The sequence below is a fragment of the Aotus nancymaae genome, unplaced genomic scaffold (assembly GCF_030222135.1).
Source record: "Aotus nancymaae isolate 86718 unplaced genomic scaffold, 86718_ANA_hifiasm-v0.15.2.pri h1tg000006l, whole genome shotgun sequence".
NCBI lineage: Eukaryota > Metazoa > Chordata > Mammalia > Primates > Aotidae > Aotus > Aotus nancymaae.
In genome coordinates, this window is record NW_026988417.1 from 14,775,161 (window position 1) to 14,794,353 (window position 19,193).

Below are 19,193 nucleotides of genomic sequence, written 5' to 3' on the forward strand. Positions count from 1 at the left end.
TGGGGGTTTGGTATACAGATCATTTTGTCACCCAGGTAATCCACATAATATTCAATAGGTAGTTTTCCAACCCTTACCTGCTTCCCACCCTCCACCATCAAATAGGCCCAATGTCTATTGTTTCTTTTTATTTTTATTTTTTTTTCTTTCTTTCTTTCTTTCTTTCTTTCTTTTTCTTTCTTTCTTTTCTTTCTTTCTCTTTCTTTTTCTTTCTTTTTCTCTCTTTTTCTCTTTCTTTCTTTCTTTCTTTTTCTTTCTTTTTACATAGAGTCTTGCTCTGTTGCCTAGGTTGGAGTGTAGTGGCATAATATCAGCTCACTGCAGCCTCCACCTCCGGCATTCAAGTGATTCTCCTCCCTCAGCCTCCCATGTAGCTGATTACTGGCATATGCTACCACATCCAGCTAATTTTTGGTATTTTACTAAAGACAGGGTTTCACCATGTTGCCCAGGCTGGTCTTTAACTCCTGAGCTCAGGCAATCCTCCTGCCACGGCCTCTGAAAGTGCTAGGAGTACAGGCGTGAACTACCACGCCCAGCCTCTATTGTTTCCTTATTTTTGTCCATATGTAGCTCAATGTTTAACACCCACTTATAAGTGAGAAAATGTGGTATTTGGTTTTCTGTTCCTTCATTAATTTGCTTAGGATAATAGCCTCCAGCTCCATCCATGTTTCTGCAAAGGACATGAATTCATTCTTTTTATGACTACGTAGTATCCCATGGTGTATATGTACTACATTTTCTTTATCCAGTACACCATTGATGGGCACCTATGTTGATTGCATGTACTTACTATTGTGAATAGTGTTATGATGAGCATGTGAGTGCATGTGTCTTTATTGTAGAATGATTTATATTCTTTTGTGTGTATACCCAGTAATGGGATTGCTGGGCCAAATGATAGTTCTAGTTTAAGTTCTTTGGGAAATCTCCAGACTGCTTTCCACAGTGGCAGAACTAATTTACATTCCCACCCACGTTGTATATGCATTCCCTTTTCTACTCAATCTTGCCAATATCTGTTATTTTTGACATTTTAATATAGTAATAGCTATTTTGACTGGTGTAAGATGGTATCGTTAGCTTTGTTAAAGATCAGATAGTTGTAGATGTGTGGCTTTATTTCTATTTCATTTGCATTTATTTATTTCTATTTTATTTGCATTTCCCTAATGGTTAGTGATATTGAGCATTTTTCATATGCTTGTTGGCCACAAGTATGTCTTCTTTTGAAAATTATCTGTTCAAGTTCTTTGCCCATTTTTCAACGGGGTTATTTGTGTTTTGCTTATTGAATTGTTTAAGTTCCTTGTAGTTCTGAATGTTAGACCTTTGTCAGTTGCATAGTTTGCAAATATTTTCTCCCATTCTATAGGCTGTCTGTTTATTTTGTTGATAGTTTCTTTTGCTGTGCAGAAGCTCTCTAGTTTAATTAGGTCCCACTGGTCATTTTTGGTTTTGATGCAATTGCTTTTGGAGACTTCATCTTGAAGTCTTTGCCAGAGCCAACATCCAGATGATGTCTCCTAGTTTTCTTTTAGGGTTTCTAAAGTTTTAGGTTTTACGTTTAAGTCTTTAATCCATCTTGAGTTGATTTTTATATATGGTGAAAGGAAAGAGTGTTCTGCATATGGCTAGCCAGTTATCCCAGCATTATTTATTGAATAGGGAGTCCTTTCCCCCATTGCTGTTATTGTTAGCTTTGTTAAAGATCAGATAGTTGTAGATGAGTGGCTTTATTTCTAGGAAGAGAGGAAGTCAAACTATCTCTCTTCACAAGCGATGTGATTCTATACCTAGAAAACCCCATAGCCTCTGCCCAAAGATTCCTATATCTGATAAACAACTTCAGCAAAGTTTCAGAATACAGAATCAATGTACAAAAATTAGTAGCATTTCTGTACACCAATAATGTCCAAGCTGAGAACCAAATCAAGAATGCAATCACATTCACAATAGCCACACACAGAATAAAATACCTAGAAATACAGCTAACCAAGAAGGGGAAAGATCTCTCTGAGGAGAATTACAAAACACTACTGAAAGAAATCAGGGATAACACAAACAAATGAAAAAACATCCCATGTTCATGGATAAGAAGAATCAATATTTTTAAATTGGACATACTGCTCAAAGCAATTTAAGATTCAATGCTATTCCTATCAAACTACTGACAATATTTTTCACAGAATTAGAAAAAAACTATTATAAAATTCACTTGGAAGCAAAAATGAGCCCAAATAGCCAACATAATCCTAAGCAAAAGAACAAAGCTGGAGGCATCTACTACCTGACTTCAAACTATATTGCAAGGATACAGTAACCAAAACAGCATGGTACAGGTACAAAAACATACATACAGACCAATGGAACAGATTAGAGAGCCCAGAAATACATTTTTCCTCTCAACTCTGTTATTCTCCCATTTTTGCTACTGAAGTCAAGCTGGCTTTTGCCTCATGTTCTTCCTACCCCCTTATCTCTATATTTTATAGTCTATCCTGGAATTTTTCCATTAGAGAAAGATAACTTTGTGGTGTGGTTTGAGCATTGGAAATGGAGAGGCAGAAGTAGAAGATAGTCCAAGCCTGTGTCCCTGTAACTCTTTTGTCCACTACCTCTGCAATAATTATGGAAATACTAAGTTCTCTTTGCATATTTTTAAGTTGATATAAATTTTGTCATACTTTTAAATATTTGCCAAAGATTTAGAGGAATTACCAAAATGTTTTCCAAAGTCAGTACAGCACTTCATATTCCTACTAGCACTGAAGTTTTAATTTATCCACATCCTTGTCAACACTTGTTATTATCTGTCTTGTTTATTACAGTGATCCTGTAGGGGTGAAGTAGTACCTAATTGTGGTTTTGGTTTCCATTTTCCCGATGACTAAATGATGTTAAACATCTTTTTATGTGCTTTTTAGTCAATTGTACTTCTGTCTTAGAGAATGCCTATTCATGTGTTCTGCACATTTTAAAAGCAGGACCCTGTGGTATGTGGCTTATGTGTCAACAAAACTGTTATTTATGAAAAATGTAAGGGAGGCATCAGGATTCTGGATCACATCAATTTATGGACATAACATGAGAGGAACAGAAAATTATTTGAAATGAAATACCTATTTTATTAGGAAAACATGGTTGGGTTTTCTGAGGGATCAGGTATAACAGAAGTGCTTAAGAGAAAAATGGAGAGTGTCCACCACTTTATTAAGCCTAAAAAGAGAAGTAACTGGGGAACAGTGAGTGTGGGTGATAGGAAAGAGGAGAGAGAGTACAGAGAGGATCTGAAAGCCATTTCAAACATAAGGCTCATGTAGCCTTGGGGTTAATGGGTTTGCTTGGGAGCAAGTACAACATTACTGAACATGTAATCTCTTGCTGTGTCTGATGAAAAACATCACTTTGCCAAAGAAATCCACATTTCATACTACATTAACATTATGTATATCTTTTTAATGGAATGCCCTAAAATTCTCTTATTATCTGTAAGTTCTTACATGCTCTCAAATCAAATCTTAATTTAAAAAAATTAATTTTCATCACACTTTGTATTTGATGCTACAGAAACTTTATTCATGTCATGTTTTCTTAGCTATGTCAAAGGGCCATTTTCTGAATATGCCTCTTTTTGCAAATGTGAAATCAAGCCCTTCCTCAAGCCTGGCAGATCAGTTCTCACCTGCAGGGATTGAAAGGGAGAGCCAGTTCGAGATCATGTAGCTGATTAGTAATGGAGTGGAGCAACTGACAATAAATTAGGAGAAAAATGTTTAATGAGGGTTGTCTTAGTATTTCCAGCTGTTTAAAGAAACATTGTTTGCCATATTCTACCAAGACAAAAATGAAAGTACTTAACCCCATTAGTTATTATGTCAAAGGAAGTGAACTGGTACCCTTGGCTTCCATGGATGTCATGTTAGTAATACTATCTTTTTTAAAAAGTCTTCATTATTATCTGGTCTCAAACAAGTGAAGATTACATTTATTTTGTTTGAAGTACCTTTTTAAGTATAATATCCCTCACACCATCATGGTTCCTTTCTGTTTTTCCTTCACTGATCTAATGCTACAAAAACCAAGTTCAAAAGTCCTCCAATACGTTTCTTACTCTCAGCTGGTCACACTCAGCTGGGAGATGACATGTCATCAGCTAGTTGTACAGACCTGACTTGGAAATCTTTAAATTCTCTACATGTCTTTTAGTAGCACAGACTTAAAAAAAAATCAATAAAAAGATCAGTGGTTGCCCAAAAGTAGAGGGAAGAGAGGGCTGAATGGGTGGAGCACAGATGATTTGTAGGGGAGTGAGACTACTGTGTATGATTCTATCAGGCTGGATACATATCATTATAGCTTTATCCAAATCCATAGAATATACAGCACCAAATGTAAATCCCAAGGCAAACTATGGATTTTGGGTGATTGATGCATCAGTGTAGGTTCATCAATTGTAATGAATGTGCCACTCTGGTGGGGGGCACGATCATCAGGGAAACTAAGCCTATTGGGGCTGGGAAATATGGGAAGTCTCTGTAACTTCCCCTCAACTTTTTTGTGAACCTAAAACTGCTCTAAAAAATAAAGTCTATTAAAAGTGATAAATGTCATAATTTCAAAAAAGAATCAGGCAAGAGCTACTTTTTATGGTTTAAAAAATTGCCAGTGTTTTTAAAACTAATAATAAAGCCACTTCAGTTTCTTTATTCAGAAGAGATAGTGTTTAATAAAATATCTTGTCTCTCTTTTAAAGAATAATTCATAAAATTGTTCTAGTAAACTGTGTACAAGTAGTAACTGTTTTATGTAAACTGAAAAAAACTGAATTTTTAAGGTGGGGTAAATAAGATTATTTTTTATGTTCATAAAAACGTACTAGTTTTGAAAAGGCTTCTCACTGGTTGGTGAGGGGGTCGGTGATAGGAGCAGAGGCACAGTAAATGGTCAGCCAGAGGAAAGCATTGGCAAGAAGCAGGGATTCAGTCTAGAAGCCCTAGTTTACCCACCCAGGCATTCCACACATGCTTAGTGATACTTACAGTGTGCCTTCCCTACACGGCTGGGAACCTTAGAACCTGGAGAGGAAACAGGTGCTAATCAAATAGCCTAACAAATGCAGTCGTGTATCATTTAATGACAGGGAGACATTCTGAGAAGCATCACTGAGTGATTATGTCATTATGGGACCATGATAAAGCATACTTACACAAACCTAGATAGTATATATATTTATTTCTGTATTTTTTTAATATGGAAAACCAAATGTCCCAGGGTCATTACTGAATATCAGTTATTTCTCCTACTTAATCTGCAAAACTGGTATCAGGTGCCATAGATCAGATCTCTACATATGCTCCATTATAATCCTGTGGGACCATCCGTTGTATCTGGGATCTGCCATTGACCAAAACCTAATGTGACAGATGCAATGAAGGAAGTCTCAGGTCTCTGCACATATGTCACAGGAACATAATCTACCATAGTTATATTATCTTTAAAATGAAAAATGACTTGATTTTTAGTGAGTTTTAAAAGAATATCAAAGGCTATTTTATTAAGCTAATGGAGATTCTCTTAAAGAACTTTGAACCTCAACACATGCACACCAGACTCTAATCATTACCATGAATATTTCATGCCTCCATACAGGCATAAAGTAAGTGATAGTTGGGAGCATGATATAGGTAGTATTTTATAGCTTTCTATCACACATGTGGAAGAATGCACAACCCAAGAAACAGAGTGGCTGTGCTGCAGAAATGGGCTTTGAGGCCGGTGATTATTGTCTTTGCTTGCATAAAGCAGGCTCAGGAGGAACCTGCAGACCTGTTATCTTTGCCTTCTCTCTGCCACTTTTCCTTCTACCTCTCTTCTTACTGTCACCTGTTGCCTTCCTCCCTGACAGTGTCATTGTCTACAAGCATGAGAATCCTTCTCTCCTCAGGAAACAGTCCTTTCTCAAAGCTTCAGCACTCACCATGGTTCAAAGCCTTCCCAAGACTTTACTGTTGAGTCTGGCCCCTGTCCCAGAGCTTGGTGTCCTGGTCAAGCACCTCAGACCCATCTGGCCCCAGACAAATTAACCTCGGCACCTCCCAGTCTGACTTCCCCGTCTCATTTCTCTTTCTCAGCAGCATCAAACTCCTCATGTTGAAACCTTTCCTTCTTTCTCTATGCCGCGGTCTTCCACGTTGAGTGTGTGTTTAAACTCCCTTGGTGTCTGGGCTGTACCTCTAGGTTTTGGAGTATGCCTGAAAATTTGTGTATCTAACAAGTTCCCAGAAGACACAACCGTTGCTCTGCTACTGCTGACCATTGGTCCATACCTACCAATTGCTGCTAAGCCCTATTGTATTCTCCTTTGTGAGGCCTGTCTTACTGACTCAAACTGACCCCCTTCCCTTCTTATCTCATATCAGGACATCCTGACTGGGGTCCCTGGTGCCTCACCCACTCCACCCTAACCATCCTTACCTGCACCCCCAGGTGCAACTTCTGAAAATGCTGCGTGCATTCGCATCCTCCTCCCTGCACATTCTTGATGTCTGCACTGCTTGAGGAATATAGCCAAGACTCCTTAATGTGACATCAGAGGCTTTCCATAACTTGACCCCAAAATCCTTCTGCAATCTTGAGTCCTTCTTCATCCTAGAAAAGACATTCTGCTCCACCCATGCTAACATTCTGTTCCCCAAAGACTCCATTTTACTTCCACCTCTTTTGTAATGGTTTAGAGAATTGGGGGATGTGGTGCTGGGACCAAATCCCAAGCATTCCACATTCTATGTGTGTGATGGTAGAGCCACTCATTTATCACGCAGGAATGTGGAGCCTTCATTTCCATGATAGCTGGTGATGATAATACCTGTGATACTCCTCACAAAGATAGCATAAAAATTGATAAGAAATGCATCTGATGCAGATATCACAGCCTGGCACACAATAGCTGCCTGATAGTTCATGGTATTTATGGATATATTCAATAATTTACATAAAATGCATATTGCCTCTATGATAAAACCCAGGGCTAGGCCTGGGCCTATAGAAAAGGTTTCTCTGATCAAAGTTATCAGTGTAGTTGAAAGTTAAACCCTGAAACCTCAAACTCATTAGCCACCCATTCATCTGACAAGCCTGTTTCCCAAATCAACAAATTTGAGAGCCTTTTCCCAGTGGCAATTGAATTGGTAAGTATTCATATGCCTTGAAAAGTCAAGTGTCATTCATTTTATTCTTAGTTAAGTCAAGCTGACAGTGCCAGGCAGGACTGAGGTTTGCACTGTCAGTGTCAGAAAAGTCAGGACATGTACTTATTACGTCAAAAGGATGGTTGGCAACATGATCTCATGTTTGCTTATGTGAAGTTCTAAATGTTCAAACTAAAATTATGTTCTCTTATTTCTTTTTTAATTTAATCTTCCCTTTGCGGGGAGGGAATTTTTTTAAAGTAATTTTCCTTTTTCTTTTCCTCTGTTTAAGGCTTACCTCCAATTCCTTCAACTTCCAGAACAGGCTTTGCAGAATTCTCCATGAGGGGACGCATGAGGGAGAAACTGCAAGCTGCGAGGGTGAGAGAAACCACATGAATATTCTGTTCAGTGCTGATTGCAATCTTCCAGGGCTTGTCTAGCTTACTTTTGTGCTCCAAACTGCATGGATTTGAATACCATTCAATTTGTCTTTCAAGTTTTAAATGTTAACGTCTTATTTTGCATTGGCACAGATGAAAATGATGCTTCAGAATTTAATGTCATTTTTCTAAACCATATTCCTTGCGCTTACCCTTTAAAGAAGGATAGCAGTATTTTTTTACTGATTATTTCTCAGCATTCCTGACATCATGTAGCAGTAATTTTCTGTTTGACTTTTTAGTCCAAAGCAGAAAGTGCATTGCTGCAGGAAATCCCCACTCCTCGGCCCAGGCACTTACGAAGTCCAAGTAAGAAAGAACTTGAGACTGAATTTGGCACAGAGGTGAGAAATGGACCATCTTTACTTTGTGATCAAAACCAAGGAAGCAGAATATAAAGTTTCCAGCAAAAGGTTTTAGAGCAGAGCTATGCACAGAGGAGATATTAAATGCTTATTAATAATTATAATATAATTTGGGAGACTGAGGTGGGAGAATCACTTGAGTCCAAGAGTTCAACACCAGCCTGGGCAACAGAGCAAGATCCCACCCCTACTAAAAATAAAAATTAAAAAGTTAGCTAGGCATGATGGCTTATGCTTGTAGTTCCAGCTACCCAGGAGGCCAAGGTGGGAGGATCACTTAGACCCAGGAGTTCAAGGTTGCTGTGAGCTATGGTTATGCCACTGCAGTCCTGCCTGAGCGACAGAGTGAGACCCTACTTCAAAAGTAATTATTCTTATAATAGCTACTATTTATATGGTACTACTCTGTGCCAGGTATTTTGCCACCTTTGTCCCATGTTACCGCATTGCACCATCCCTACAGGGCAAGTACTGTTATTTTCATTCACATTTAACAGATGAGGAAACCAAGGGTCAGAGTAGATGCGAAGCCACCTGGGGCCACAGAGCACACATGCGGACGAGTCGGGATTTGATCCCAGCTCTGTATCACTTCCAGTCTGTCTCATTGGATCAGCATGGCTGGATACATGGATCTTGCTAGAAAGCAGGGAGATAAAAGTGCAGTAGAAAAAAATGGAGTCAGATGTTAAGGGTCCTTGAATGTCACATTTAGGAGCCTCAGTAGTTTCCTACAAGACATGGAAAGCTATTGACAACAGGATGGGGAGGCAATCTGAATGCCCTAGAGTGAATTTCATTTGCATCTGAGGTGCTGGTGAGGAATCTCAATATGTGTTCCTCCAGAGACACAGAGGAAGGGCCCAGGCCTAGAGAAACAGATTAGGGAAGTGTTTCTACTGTGGTGAGTGTTGAAGTTCTGCGAGTGCCTTTGGAGAAAACCTGAGTTAAAGCCCTTGAGGAGGAGAGAGAGCCCAGAAAAGAAAAACAGAGATGTCAATGAGGGGTAAGCGCTAAGCTAAGACGGCAGAAAAAGGAAGAGAAAGAAAAACAGCAAATGGCTCAGGAGGTGTTTGCAACTCCAACCCAATCGGTTTTTGTTGCTTTTATTGGTTTGGGTTGTTTTTAACCGATAAGACAAAGAAGCCCAAGTTCTAAGGATATTTCTGATTTCTTAAATGATGCCTTTTCTTTTTCTAGGATGAGGTGTTATAAAATGTTACCTATATTCACCCCGAACAGGTCACACAGGTTGCATAATTATAAGGAATGTTGCAGCCCTGCTTATGTTTTGTGGTCTTCAGTAGGAACACTAGTCAGTCCAATGAAATGGCTTTATGACAATTTGTTATACGCCTTCATGATGCATTCTACTAAAAAAGCATTTCTTTCTTTTAATTTCCGTTTATTTTCTTCTCTATAAAAGCCATAATTTTAAAATATTGGAAAATAAAGAAAAATATCAATAATCTCATCAGCTTGAAACAGGTACTTTGGTTATTTTGGAGGGCATGTGAGCTAAGCATCTGGTCATGTTAGCTAAGTGATAGGAGGTTCCAGTTTTTTATATCTGGCTTTTTCTGTATCTGCTGACTGAAAATGATTTCACAACACCATTTCAAAACATAGATATCCTTATTCACATAGCTCTCACTGTCCATGGGCCACAAATACTGATATCTCAAATAAAGCTGGAAGTTGTAGAAGTAAAAATATACTCCCTTGGCTACTAGGGTGTTTATTTCTCTTTGTGATCAGGACTTGGCTTGTATGTTCATAGTATTCCATATTCCCTAAGTACCATTCTTATGGTATTGAGGCAAACATCAACTGCTTTGTCTTTAGACCAAGTCACATATTCACAATAGAACATCTCACAAGCACATTTCTTCATGTATATACCTCAAATCCAGAAGGAATATCTGAAAACAAAGGTTCAATATCCTGTTGGTCAAAAAATTTAGTACACAAAGAGCACAAATACTGAACTTCAGCTGCCCAGGGCTAACGGCTGCCTGTGACCTTTGGCATGAGTTTAACTACCTCCAGACCCCTGTTCCTGCCTGTGTAAAATAAGGGTAATACCAGAACCTAGTTCTTGGTATTGTTTTGAGGATTAAATGAGTGAATACATGTTACAGTGTTTCACATAGTACTGGGCACATGGTCAGCCCTCTCTATTTAAGTATTAGTGATTGTTAGATGCTGCATACTCAGTGAGAAGAGAAGAAACCAGTTAGGAATACTTTTGTCAGTAATCCACATTTACCAATGCAAACCACTGCTTAATCTCTTTTGTATTTCCTTTCACTTTATACTCAGCAGACTTGCAATTGGTTAACAAATGCAAATCTCTAAGAACACATAAATATCAAAGTAGAAGTAACACAGAACCTTGAAACCTTGGCCTCCACTAGATATGACCAGAATTTCTCTACATGTGGTCCTGGTTCACTGTCTCAGGTTACCCAAGATCTGATCCTTGAACCGAACCTACCTGCTGCTCAGCCAGCATTTATGAGAAACTCCTTCCTGCCAGGTGTCCAATAGACTCAGAACACATAGCGATGGCAGTGACAGCTCACCCTTGAGGAGCTCAATGGGGTTAAGAGCCAGTGGAGGTATAGGGGGATTCAGCTCTGCGGTGGGTGCTGTTAGCAGCCCACCAAAATGGTACCTCATCCCAGCCTCAAATTCAGGTTATGTAAAATTTAAGGTATCTTGAATTAGGCCATGGCTTACTTTGATCTGACACCCAAAGCACAAGTAACAAAAGAATAAATAGCTATATTGGACTTCATCAAAATTAAAAACTTGTACTTCAAAGGAAACCATTGAACAAGTAAGAACACATGGAATGGAGAATTTATTTGCAAATCATGTATCTTGATTAGTATCAGGACCAGTATCAAGCATATATAAAAATTTGAGGGGTCTACAAAACAATCAGATTAGGGTGTCTTTTAAGAAATTGGTTTAGAAGAGAGATCAGGGCTAGAGCAAATACATTTTGTAATTATGCTATAACAAAAGCAGTGAGACTTGAATTGGTCTAGTCCCAGTCAGAAGAGGGCCCTAGAGCCTTCTTGGAGGATACAACAAATTTAAGGGTGAGAATGAATTCCTAGATGGAAATGTGCCCATATGAATGATAGGCACTCAATATTTGATTGCTAGATTGAAATTGATTGTAATTATTACTTTAAGATTATATAAATATATTATAGATAATGGTTCTTTAAAATTTAACTCAGCATGCTCAATCATTTTAAGTATAATTAATGACCTTAAATATATTAATATAATTCACTTTAAAACTTTTGAAGATTTTTCACAAAAATTATATTATATACTTTTTTATCAAGTCCGTAAATATTGTAACAAAACCATCAATACTGCAATAAATCACATCAGTGATATTATATTATCTGAGCATATTTTCTATACCAACCCAATGGAAATAAACAAAAATAATAATCTCCACATATTTTGCCACCTGCAGTTTAACCTAATTATTTTCTAGATTACTAGTGTTAGGCTTTCTGCGTGGTCTTGTGTTTTATTATCATCATCTTCACAGATCTCTAAGCCCAAGCTTGCCTATACAGAGCCAAGTTTCTCTCTCATGGGTTGACTTCTCGGTTTGTTTTGTGTGTTTTCAAACACGTCAGTCTCTCTCCTGTGCTATAGGAGGTGGGCAGACAGAAATAGAATGGCATCATCAACAATTTGTGAGAAAGTCTTGACCCTGTTTTACAAGGGGACCTGACTTGGCAGAATCTTAAAAAGCCTTCCTGACCAAGCACAGGAATCTGATCTTTATTCCACTTCAGTTTTTAAAAAATTGTCCGTACACTAGGTAATAATCATCTGCTTCTTTCCTCAAACTCAAAAACATTTAAAATACTGAAATTTACCAAGACAAATAATAACTTCATTTTGCATTGCAAAATTGTGGAATGTATTGATTACCAAAGCTTCAACTTTTGTACAATTGAGTTGGTAGATAATTATTTAACCTTAACACTACAAAATGAGAAAATGAAGGAGAAGTATAGAATTCAACATAAAAGGAAACTATATATAGTCACTTGATACTATGATAGATTGTACCCAACTGACACCCTCGTTTTTATTCTGGGCATTACTGGACCTAAGTGAAATTTGACAGCACCATTAACTGTACCTAAGTGAAATTTGACAGCACCTCACTTTACTATACCGCCAGGTTTCATTCCAGGGGTATCCCTGCCTCTCCAGAAGGCTTGTGGAGACCCACTCAGGTATTCTGACACATATGCAAAACTGGGAGCACCAGGGGCTTAACACCCTCTGCTGCAGTCACCAACTATGTAGGGGCCAAGGAGAAACATCCCCTTCACCCTCTGAAAGTTCACTGAAAATCAGCTGACAAAAGGTAGATTAATAGGAGAAAAGGCATATACATTTATCAACTTGCAAGGAGTACAGATAGTTATGGGCCTTTCATCCTGGAGGAAAGAGAGATGGGGAAGTGTGGATGATTTTAGCGAGTGGCAAATGATTTTTAGAGGAATTCAATGGGTCTGAAGAACATACAATGCCCTTGGACAAAATCTGTTGGGCCCAACAGAGCAGACAATGGTTTTTGGTAAAAGTCTGTCCAAGTGTGTTGACAGACTTCAGTCTTTCTTCCTGCGATATGGGGACAGTTAATGAACACTCAGAGGAGGGGCCAAAGGTCACTGTCTTCTTTGGCAGGTTTGGACTCAGGAAGGTAAAGGAACTTCGGAGAACAACCTTGTTCTGTGCTTTAGGAGAGATGGAATTTGGCATCAAGGGTGGGGAGGTCAGAGAGAACTTGAGGCTTCTTCTTCAGTTCAGCATGTCAAAGCACCATATTTTGGGCCATCTGTTTCTGAGCCCCTCCAACCACCTGGAACAGGAGCCATTAGACAAATATTCCCCTCTTCTATGTCCCTGGCGGACAGTTCTGAGAAGCAGTCTACATGATTCCTCGGAGGATCCCTGTGGGTTAAACTCTCTTGCCCACAGTGGTAACCTTCCCAATAAAGTTCTCCTGCACTGACTTTCCACCTGCTTTATTCTTCCCAGTCCCCAATTCCTATTCCTTGGTGTCACTTCTCAGAGTCAACTACAGGCACAGAAAAACCCTTGCTACAGGCTCTGGTTTCCCATGGGCTAAACTAAAATGTTTAGTCATATCATGTGCATACAAAGTATGGACAAAAAAAAAAAGACATGTAAGAAAAAGCTAGTAACATTATAATAATAGCTACCATTAATGTACCTAACTGGTGATTTTTTATGCACATTTCCTTATTTGATGCTCTTCCCAAGTGGCCTAAGTTGTAAGTGGTGAAGTTAAAATTCAAAGCCAAGGAGTCAGACTTCAGAGCCCACGGTTTCAATTGCCAAGCTCTACAGGACAGTGCCTGACATGAATCAGACAATTTGATTCCGAAAAAGAGAGTTCATTTTAGGATGGAGAAAGGAAGTAGCTTCATGTGGTCTTGAGGAACAGGTAGGACTTGGGAGGGATATATTGAAGGTCCCCAGTGAAGATTGCACACTACATTACTGTTGTTGGGTGACATTCTATGCTGTGAAATAATTCTCAGTCCATATAATAATGATCAAGTTTCTTTCATAGGTAGAATAAGTATGTTCCTTCTTGTGATGAATGCCTATATATACTACTGAAATGGCTTAGAATTACTCAAAATTGCTTGGGATTTAGATTGTGCTTCATTAAAAAGGAGGAGTGTCGGGGTTTTAAAACAGCGGGATTAGAAAGAAGATAGGTAAGAAGTTGAAAACAGACCAGGCACAGTGGCTCACACCTGTAATCCCAGAACTTTGGGAGGCCAAGATGGGTGGATCACAAGGTCAGGAGATAGAGACCATCCTGGATAAAACAGTGAAATCCTGTCTCTACTAAAAATACAAAATATTAGCCAGGCATTGTGGTGGGTGCCTGTAGTCCCAGCTACTTGGAAGGCTGAGGCAGGAGAATTGCTTGAACCAGGAAAGCAGAGGTTGCAGTGAGTCAAGATCACACCACTGCACTCCAGCCTGGGTGACAGAGTGAGACTCCGTAAAAAAAAAATTAATTAATTAAAAAAAAAAAGTAGAAAATAGCACCTTGCAGATTAGCTTTCAGAGGAGAAAGGGCATACCCATATGATAACTATCACATAGAGCAAGTAGAGGCAGAGGGCTCAGCTTTCCAGGCTGGATAGCAGGACCAGAGGCTAAGTGAGGACAGGCCATGTGCCTTGGAGAATGTATGTTGGACTGATTTACAATCAGACATTATTAATGTTTTTCTTTATAGACTGTTTGGAAACGATCCTCTGTAAAGTGGATAATCTTAATTTATAGGATGAGATAACACTTTTTTTTAATTTGAGACAGAGTCTTGCTCTGTCTCCTAGGATGGAGTACAGTGGTGCGATTTCAGCTCACTGCAACCTCTACCTCCCAGGTTCAAGGGATTTTCCTGTCTCAGTCTCCCAAGTAGCTGAGATTACAGGCACCTGCCACCACACCCGGCTAATCTTTGTATTTTTAGTAAAGGTGGGATTTCACCATGTTGGCCAGCCTGGTCTCAAACTCCTGACCTCAGGTGATCTGCCCACCTTGGCCTCCCAAAGTTCTGGGAGTGCAAACGTGAGCCACTGCGCCTGGCCAACACTTTTAATTTTAAAGCTTATTGAATATTAAATTTTATATTTGCTTAGTCTTGAGAGAGATGAGTAAGAAAATATTCAGCAAATATAGAGTCATGCATCACTTAATGATGGGGATATGTTCTGAGAAATGTGTTCTTAGGCAATTTCATCATTGTGAGAACATCATTGTGTGAATGTACTTACACAAACCTACACAGCACAGCCAACCACATTCCTAGCTACAAACCTGAAGAGCATGTTATTTTTGTTGAATACCATAGCAACTGTAACACAATGTAAGTATTTTTGTATGTAAACATAAAAAGGGTACAGTAAAAATACTGTATTTATAGTCTATGGGAACTCCATCAGTTCTGCAGTTTGTCACTACGGAGTGTATGACTGCATTTGAAATTTGCTAACATTCCATGCCTTAGGAATGATGAGATATAGCAGCAATCAGAAGATAAGCCTTTGGGGGTGGGGAGGGGTTAACCTTCATTTTAGAACATCTGAAGTTTCTTGGTTTAAATGGTTCATCTATCATTTTTTTCCACTCATATAGCCAGGGAAAGAGGTAGAAAGTACTCAACAAGAAATTGATTCCCAAAGTCATTCAAGAGTAAAGTTCCATGATTCTGCACGAAAAATCAAACCTAAACCTCAGGTGAGAAATCTTGTCTTTTTAAATTATTTGTTTGCATTTAAAAAAAATATCTGATGAGAATGACTACAGGCCAGGTGCAGTGGGTCATGCCTGCAATCCCAGTGCTTTGGGAGGCCAAGATGGGCAGATCGATTGAGCACAGGAGTTCAAGACCAGTCTGGACAACATGACGAAACCCCATCTCTACAAATACAAAAATTAGCCAGGCATGATGGCACACGCCTGTGGTCCCAGCTACTCGGGAGGCTGAGATGGGAGGGTCACTTGAAGCCGAGAGCTCAAAGCTGCAATGAGCTGTGATTACATCACTGCACTCCAGCCTTGGTGACAGAGTGAGACATTCTCTAAATTAAAAATAAATAAGTGATGGGCCGGGCGCGGTTGCTCACGCCTGTAATCCTAGCACTTTGGGAAGCTGAGGCGAGTGGATCATGAGGTCAAGAGATCAAGACCATCCTGGCCAACATGGTGAAACCCCGTCTCTACTAAAAATACAAAAATTAGCTGGGTGTGGTGGCACGAGCCTGTAGTCCCAGCTACTCGGGAGGCTGAGGCAGGAGAATTGCTTGAACCTGGGAGGCGGAGGTTGCAGTGAGCCAAGATTGTGCCACTGCATTCCAGCCTGGCACCTGGCGATGGAGCGAGACTCTGTTTCAAAATAAATAAATAAATGACTACAACATAACCTGACTCCTGTTGCCATGCAGTCTACAAGAAAAAAGTAGTAGGAGAAGTGACTTCAACTTTCAGACTAGCTGGAGAGATCAGAATATTGCCTCACCTGAGGAAGGGGGGAGTGCATGGAAAGACAGGAGATGTTAGTGATAAGACAACTTGTTCATCTCTGAAGTTGCCCCGACTTTCATAATGGGAAGAAAGGAGAGTACTAACTCAAAAAGAGAAACAACAAAAAAAGGTTATTTGCTTAAAAAATCCTATATTTCTCATAATAAAACAAAACTATCTCAGCATTGGCTGATAAAATAATCCACTGTTTGTCATTTTAATCTTTTCTAAAGTGTTTACTGCTATAAACTTATTTATGTACTTATTGGAATGTAAATAATTGCTGGGTTTTTTAAAAGTCACTAATTAGAGTTACTATTAAAGGAGGCCTCCAACTGCCTGTGGCAGGCATTAAAGTTCATTACCAGTAATCTCACACCTTTACTAAGACAATATGCTTCGGAGGCCTGGAATATGCCTGATCGCATTAACATCAAGCCAGCTGTCAGTTAATTGTGCAGCGTTCGTTACAACTTAGAAATGTGAAATTGCAATTGCTCCTTGCTTTTCATTAGGTTCCACCTGGCTTCCCTTCTGCAGAAGAGGCCTATAACTTCTTCACTTTCAACTTTGATCCTGAACCAGAGGAATCAGAGAAAAAACCAAAAGCACGACACAGAGAGGGAACTAATCTAGAGCAGGAGGAAGGGGAAGAAGAGCCACCTGCACACGGAGGAGGAAAGGAAACGGTATTTAATATCAGGATGGTAATGAGGTGTGGGTGGAGGGCTAGGAGGAAAAGGGTGATGTCCCTGCAAGAAACAAAGTGGCTCAGGAGAAACCCACCACCACTAGTAGAAAGACTCCACATCTGCGTTGCAATCCCAAGTACTGAATTCAGGTGGCTTCCTGTAGTTCTGGGTTAGACCCTACAATGTGGTAGGAAGGACCTTGATTAAACCTGTTGATCCTTCTTTTGTAGAAAAAAAATTAAATAATGTGGCTTGTGGATTTTTCTTGCTAGACTCCACATAATGATTATTTATTCCATGTATTTATTCCATGTGCAAAATATGTGTCTCTGAAAGGCAAATGAAACCTCAGTCTCTCTCTTACCATATAACCTTACAAAGTGAGCAGCTTCTTGTGCCCAAACACCACACCCAGGCTACAACTCAAATTCTGTAATTGTGGGTGGTATGTGTGAGAAAAAGGAGATGATATCATTTAAAAATGGGCAAAGGTATTGAATAGACATTTCTCAAAGAAGACATGCAAATGGACAATAAGCCCATAAAAAGATACTTACACCATTCATCAGTAGGGAAATGCAAATCAAACCCACAGTGAGATATCCCTGCATATCTGTTGGAATGGCTCTTACCAGAAAACAAAGTAAGTGTCATAGAGGTTATGGAGAAATTAGATGTTGGTGCATTGCTTGTAGGCATGTAAAATAGTGCAGCTGCTATGAAAAACAGTATGGTGGTTCTTCAAAAGTTAATCACAGAATTACAATATGATCCAGCAATTCAATTCCACTCTGTGTATATATCCAAAAGCACTGAAAACAACAACTTGAACATATACTTGTGCACCAGTGTTCACAGCAGCATTATTCACAAAAGCCAAGCCAAGTGTTCGTCGGCAGATAAATGGATAAACATAAATATACAACCTCAGAAAGCATGGAAATTCTGACACATGCCACAACATAGGCAAACCTTGGAGACATTACACTAAGAAAAGTAAGCCAGTCACAAAAGGATAAATACTGTGTAATTTCACTTATATGAGCTATGTTGTGTAGTCAAAATCATAGAGACAGAAGGTAGAATGGTGGTTGTCAGAGGCTAGAGGAAGGAGAGAATGGAAAGTTATTGTTTAATAGGTATAGAATTTCATTTTGGAAAGACAGACAGGCGATGGTAATGGTAGCACCACAATATGAATTTACTTAATGCCGCTAAACTGTTTGCCTAAAAATGGTTCAAATGGACCAGGCACAGTGGCTCATGCCTGTAATCCCAGCACTTTGGGAGGCTGAGGCAGGTGGATCACCTGAGGACAAGAGTTCACAACCAGCCTGGCCAACATGGTGAAATCCCGTCTCTACTAAAAATGCAAATGTTAACTGGGTGTGGCGGCGGGCACCTGTAATCCCAGCTACTTGGGAGACTGAGGCAGGAAAACTGCTTGAACCCAAGAGGCAGTGGTTGCTGTGGTTGCAGTAAGCTGAGATTGCTCCATTGCACTGCAGCGTAGATGACAGAGCAAGACTCCATCTCAAAAAAACAGTTAAAATGGTGGACTTTATGTTATATATATTTTACCATATAAAAAAATAAGGAAAACACACTAGGATATTCTAGCATTTGCATAATTGGCATACTTCTATGCTTCACTTACAATCTCCTCCCTTGAAAAATGCCTCCCAGAAATGTATTTTTTTTTTTAACCTAGATCTACAGAAGCTTGGGAATATTTTAGCTTATTCTATAATAATTGTTTCACAAATCAGCATTCAGTTCGTTCAGCGTTGCTTGAGTGTCCTCCTGACATGACAGCTAGCTTCCCAAAAGCAGGTGATCTAGAGGAGAACCAAAAACAAAAACAAACAAAAAAAGAAAAACACACAGTTCCTTTTATGACCTGATCTCAGGAGCCACATACCGTCACTTCTGCCATATTTTACTCCAGAGAAGCAAGTCATGAGACATAGCGCACTCTCAAATGGAGGAGAATTGGGCTTCACCTTTTGAAGACAGAAGTCTCCAATTGTGAACACCTTCTGAAATTCTGACACTTTCCTCCAAAGGCCACTTCTCCCTTCCTTTTGCCTATTCACTGCTCCAGAAACTGTGTTCCTAAAACTGCTCTTTTAAATCACATACACTTCGAAGCCCCTTTCCTATAGTCCATGCTCTGCTCTGCCTAGACACTTAAAGTATTTTCATCTTCAAGGTTGATTTAGTCTTTTTGAACAAAGGTTTAGATCCTCTGTAGCCCCTTTCATAGATTCCCATTTCTGTCTTCTCTGTAGTTTTTCTCTGTGTGATTTTGCTCACCATGAAGCAGAAGCGAGGCAGGGGAAGGAAGATTACACACTGCCATCTGGTGATCTT

At 39.4% G+C, this 19,193-nt stretch overlaps 1 protein-coding gene across 1 annotated transcript in view; it reads left to right on the top strand.

The window, feature by feature from the left end:
- Positions 1-19,193, top strand: part of CC2D2A (coiled-coil and C2 domain containing 2A) — a 140,311-nt gene that overhangs the window by 30,032 nt on the left and 91,086 nt on the right. Inside the window, exons 5-8 of the mRNA XM_012472423.3 lie at positions 7,486-7,574; positions 7,879-7,980; positions 15,241-15,342; positions 16,644-16,817. Of these exons, the coding sequence (XP_012327846.2) occupies positions 7,486-7,574; positions 7,879-7,980; positions 15,241-15,342; positions 16,644-16,817 (467 nt within the window). The remainder of the gene's footprint in view (positions 1-7,485; positions 7,575-7,878; positions 7,981-15,240; positions 15,343-16,643; positions 16,818-19,193) is intronic.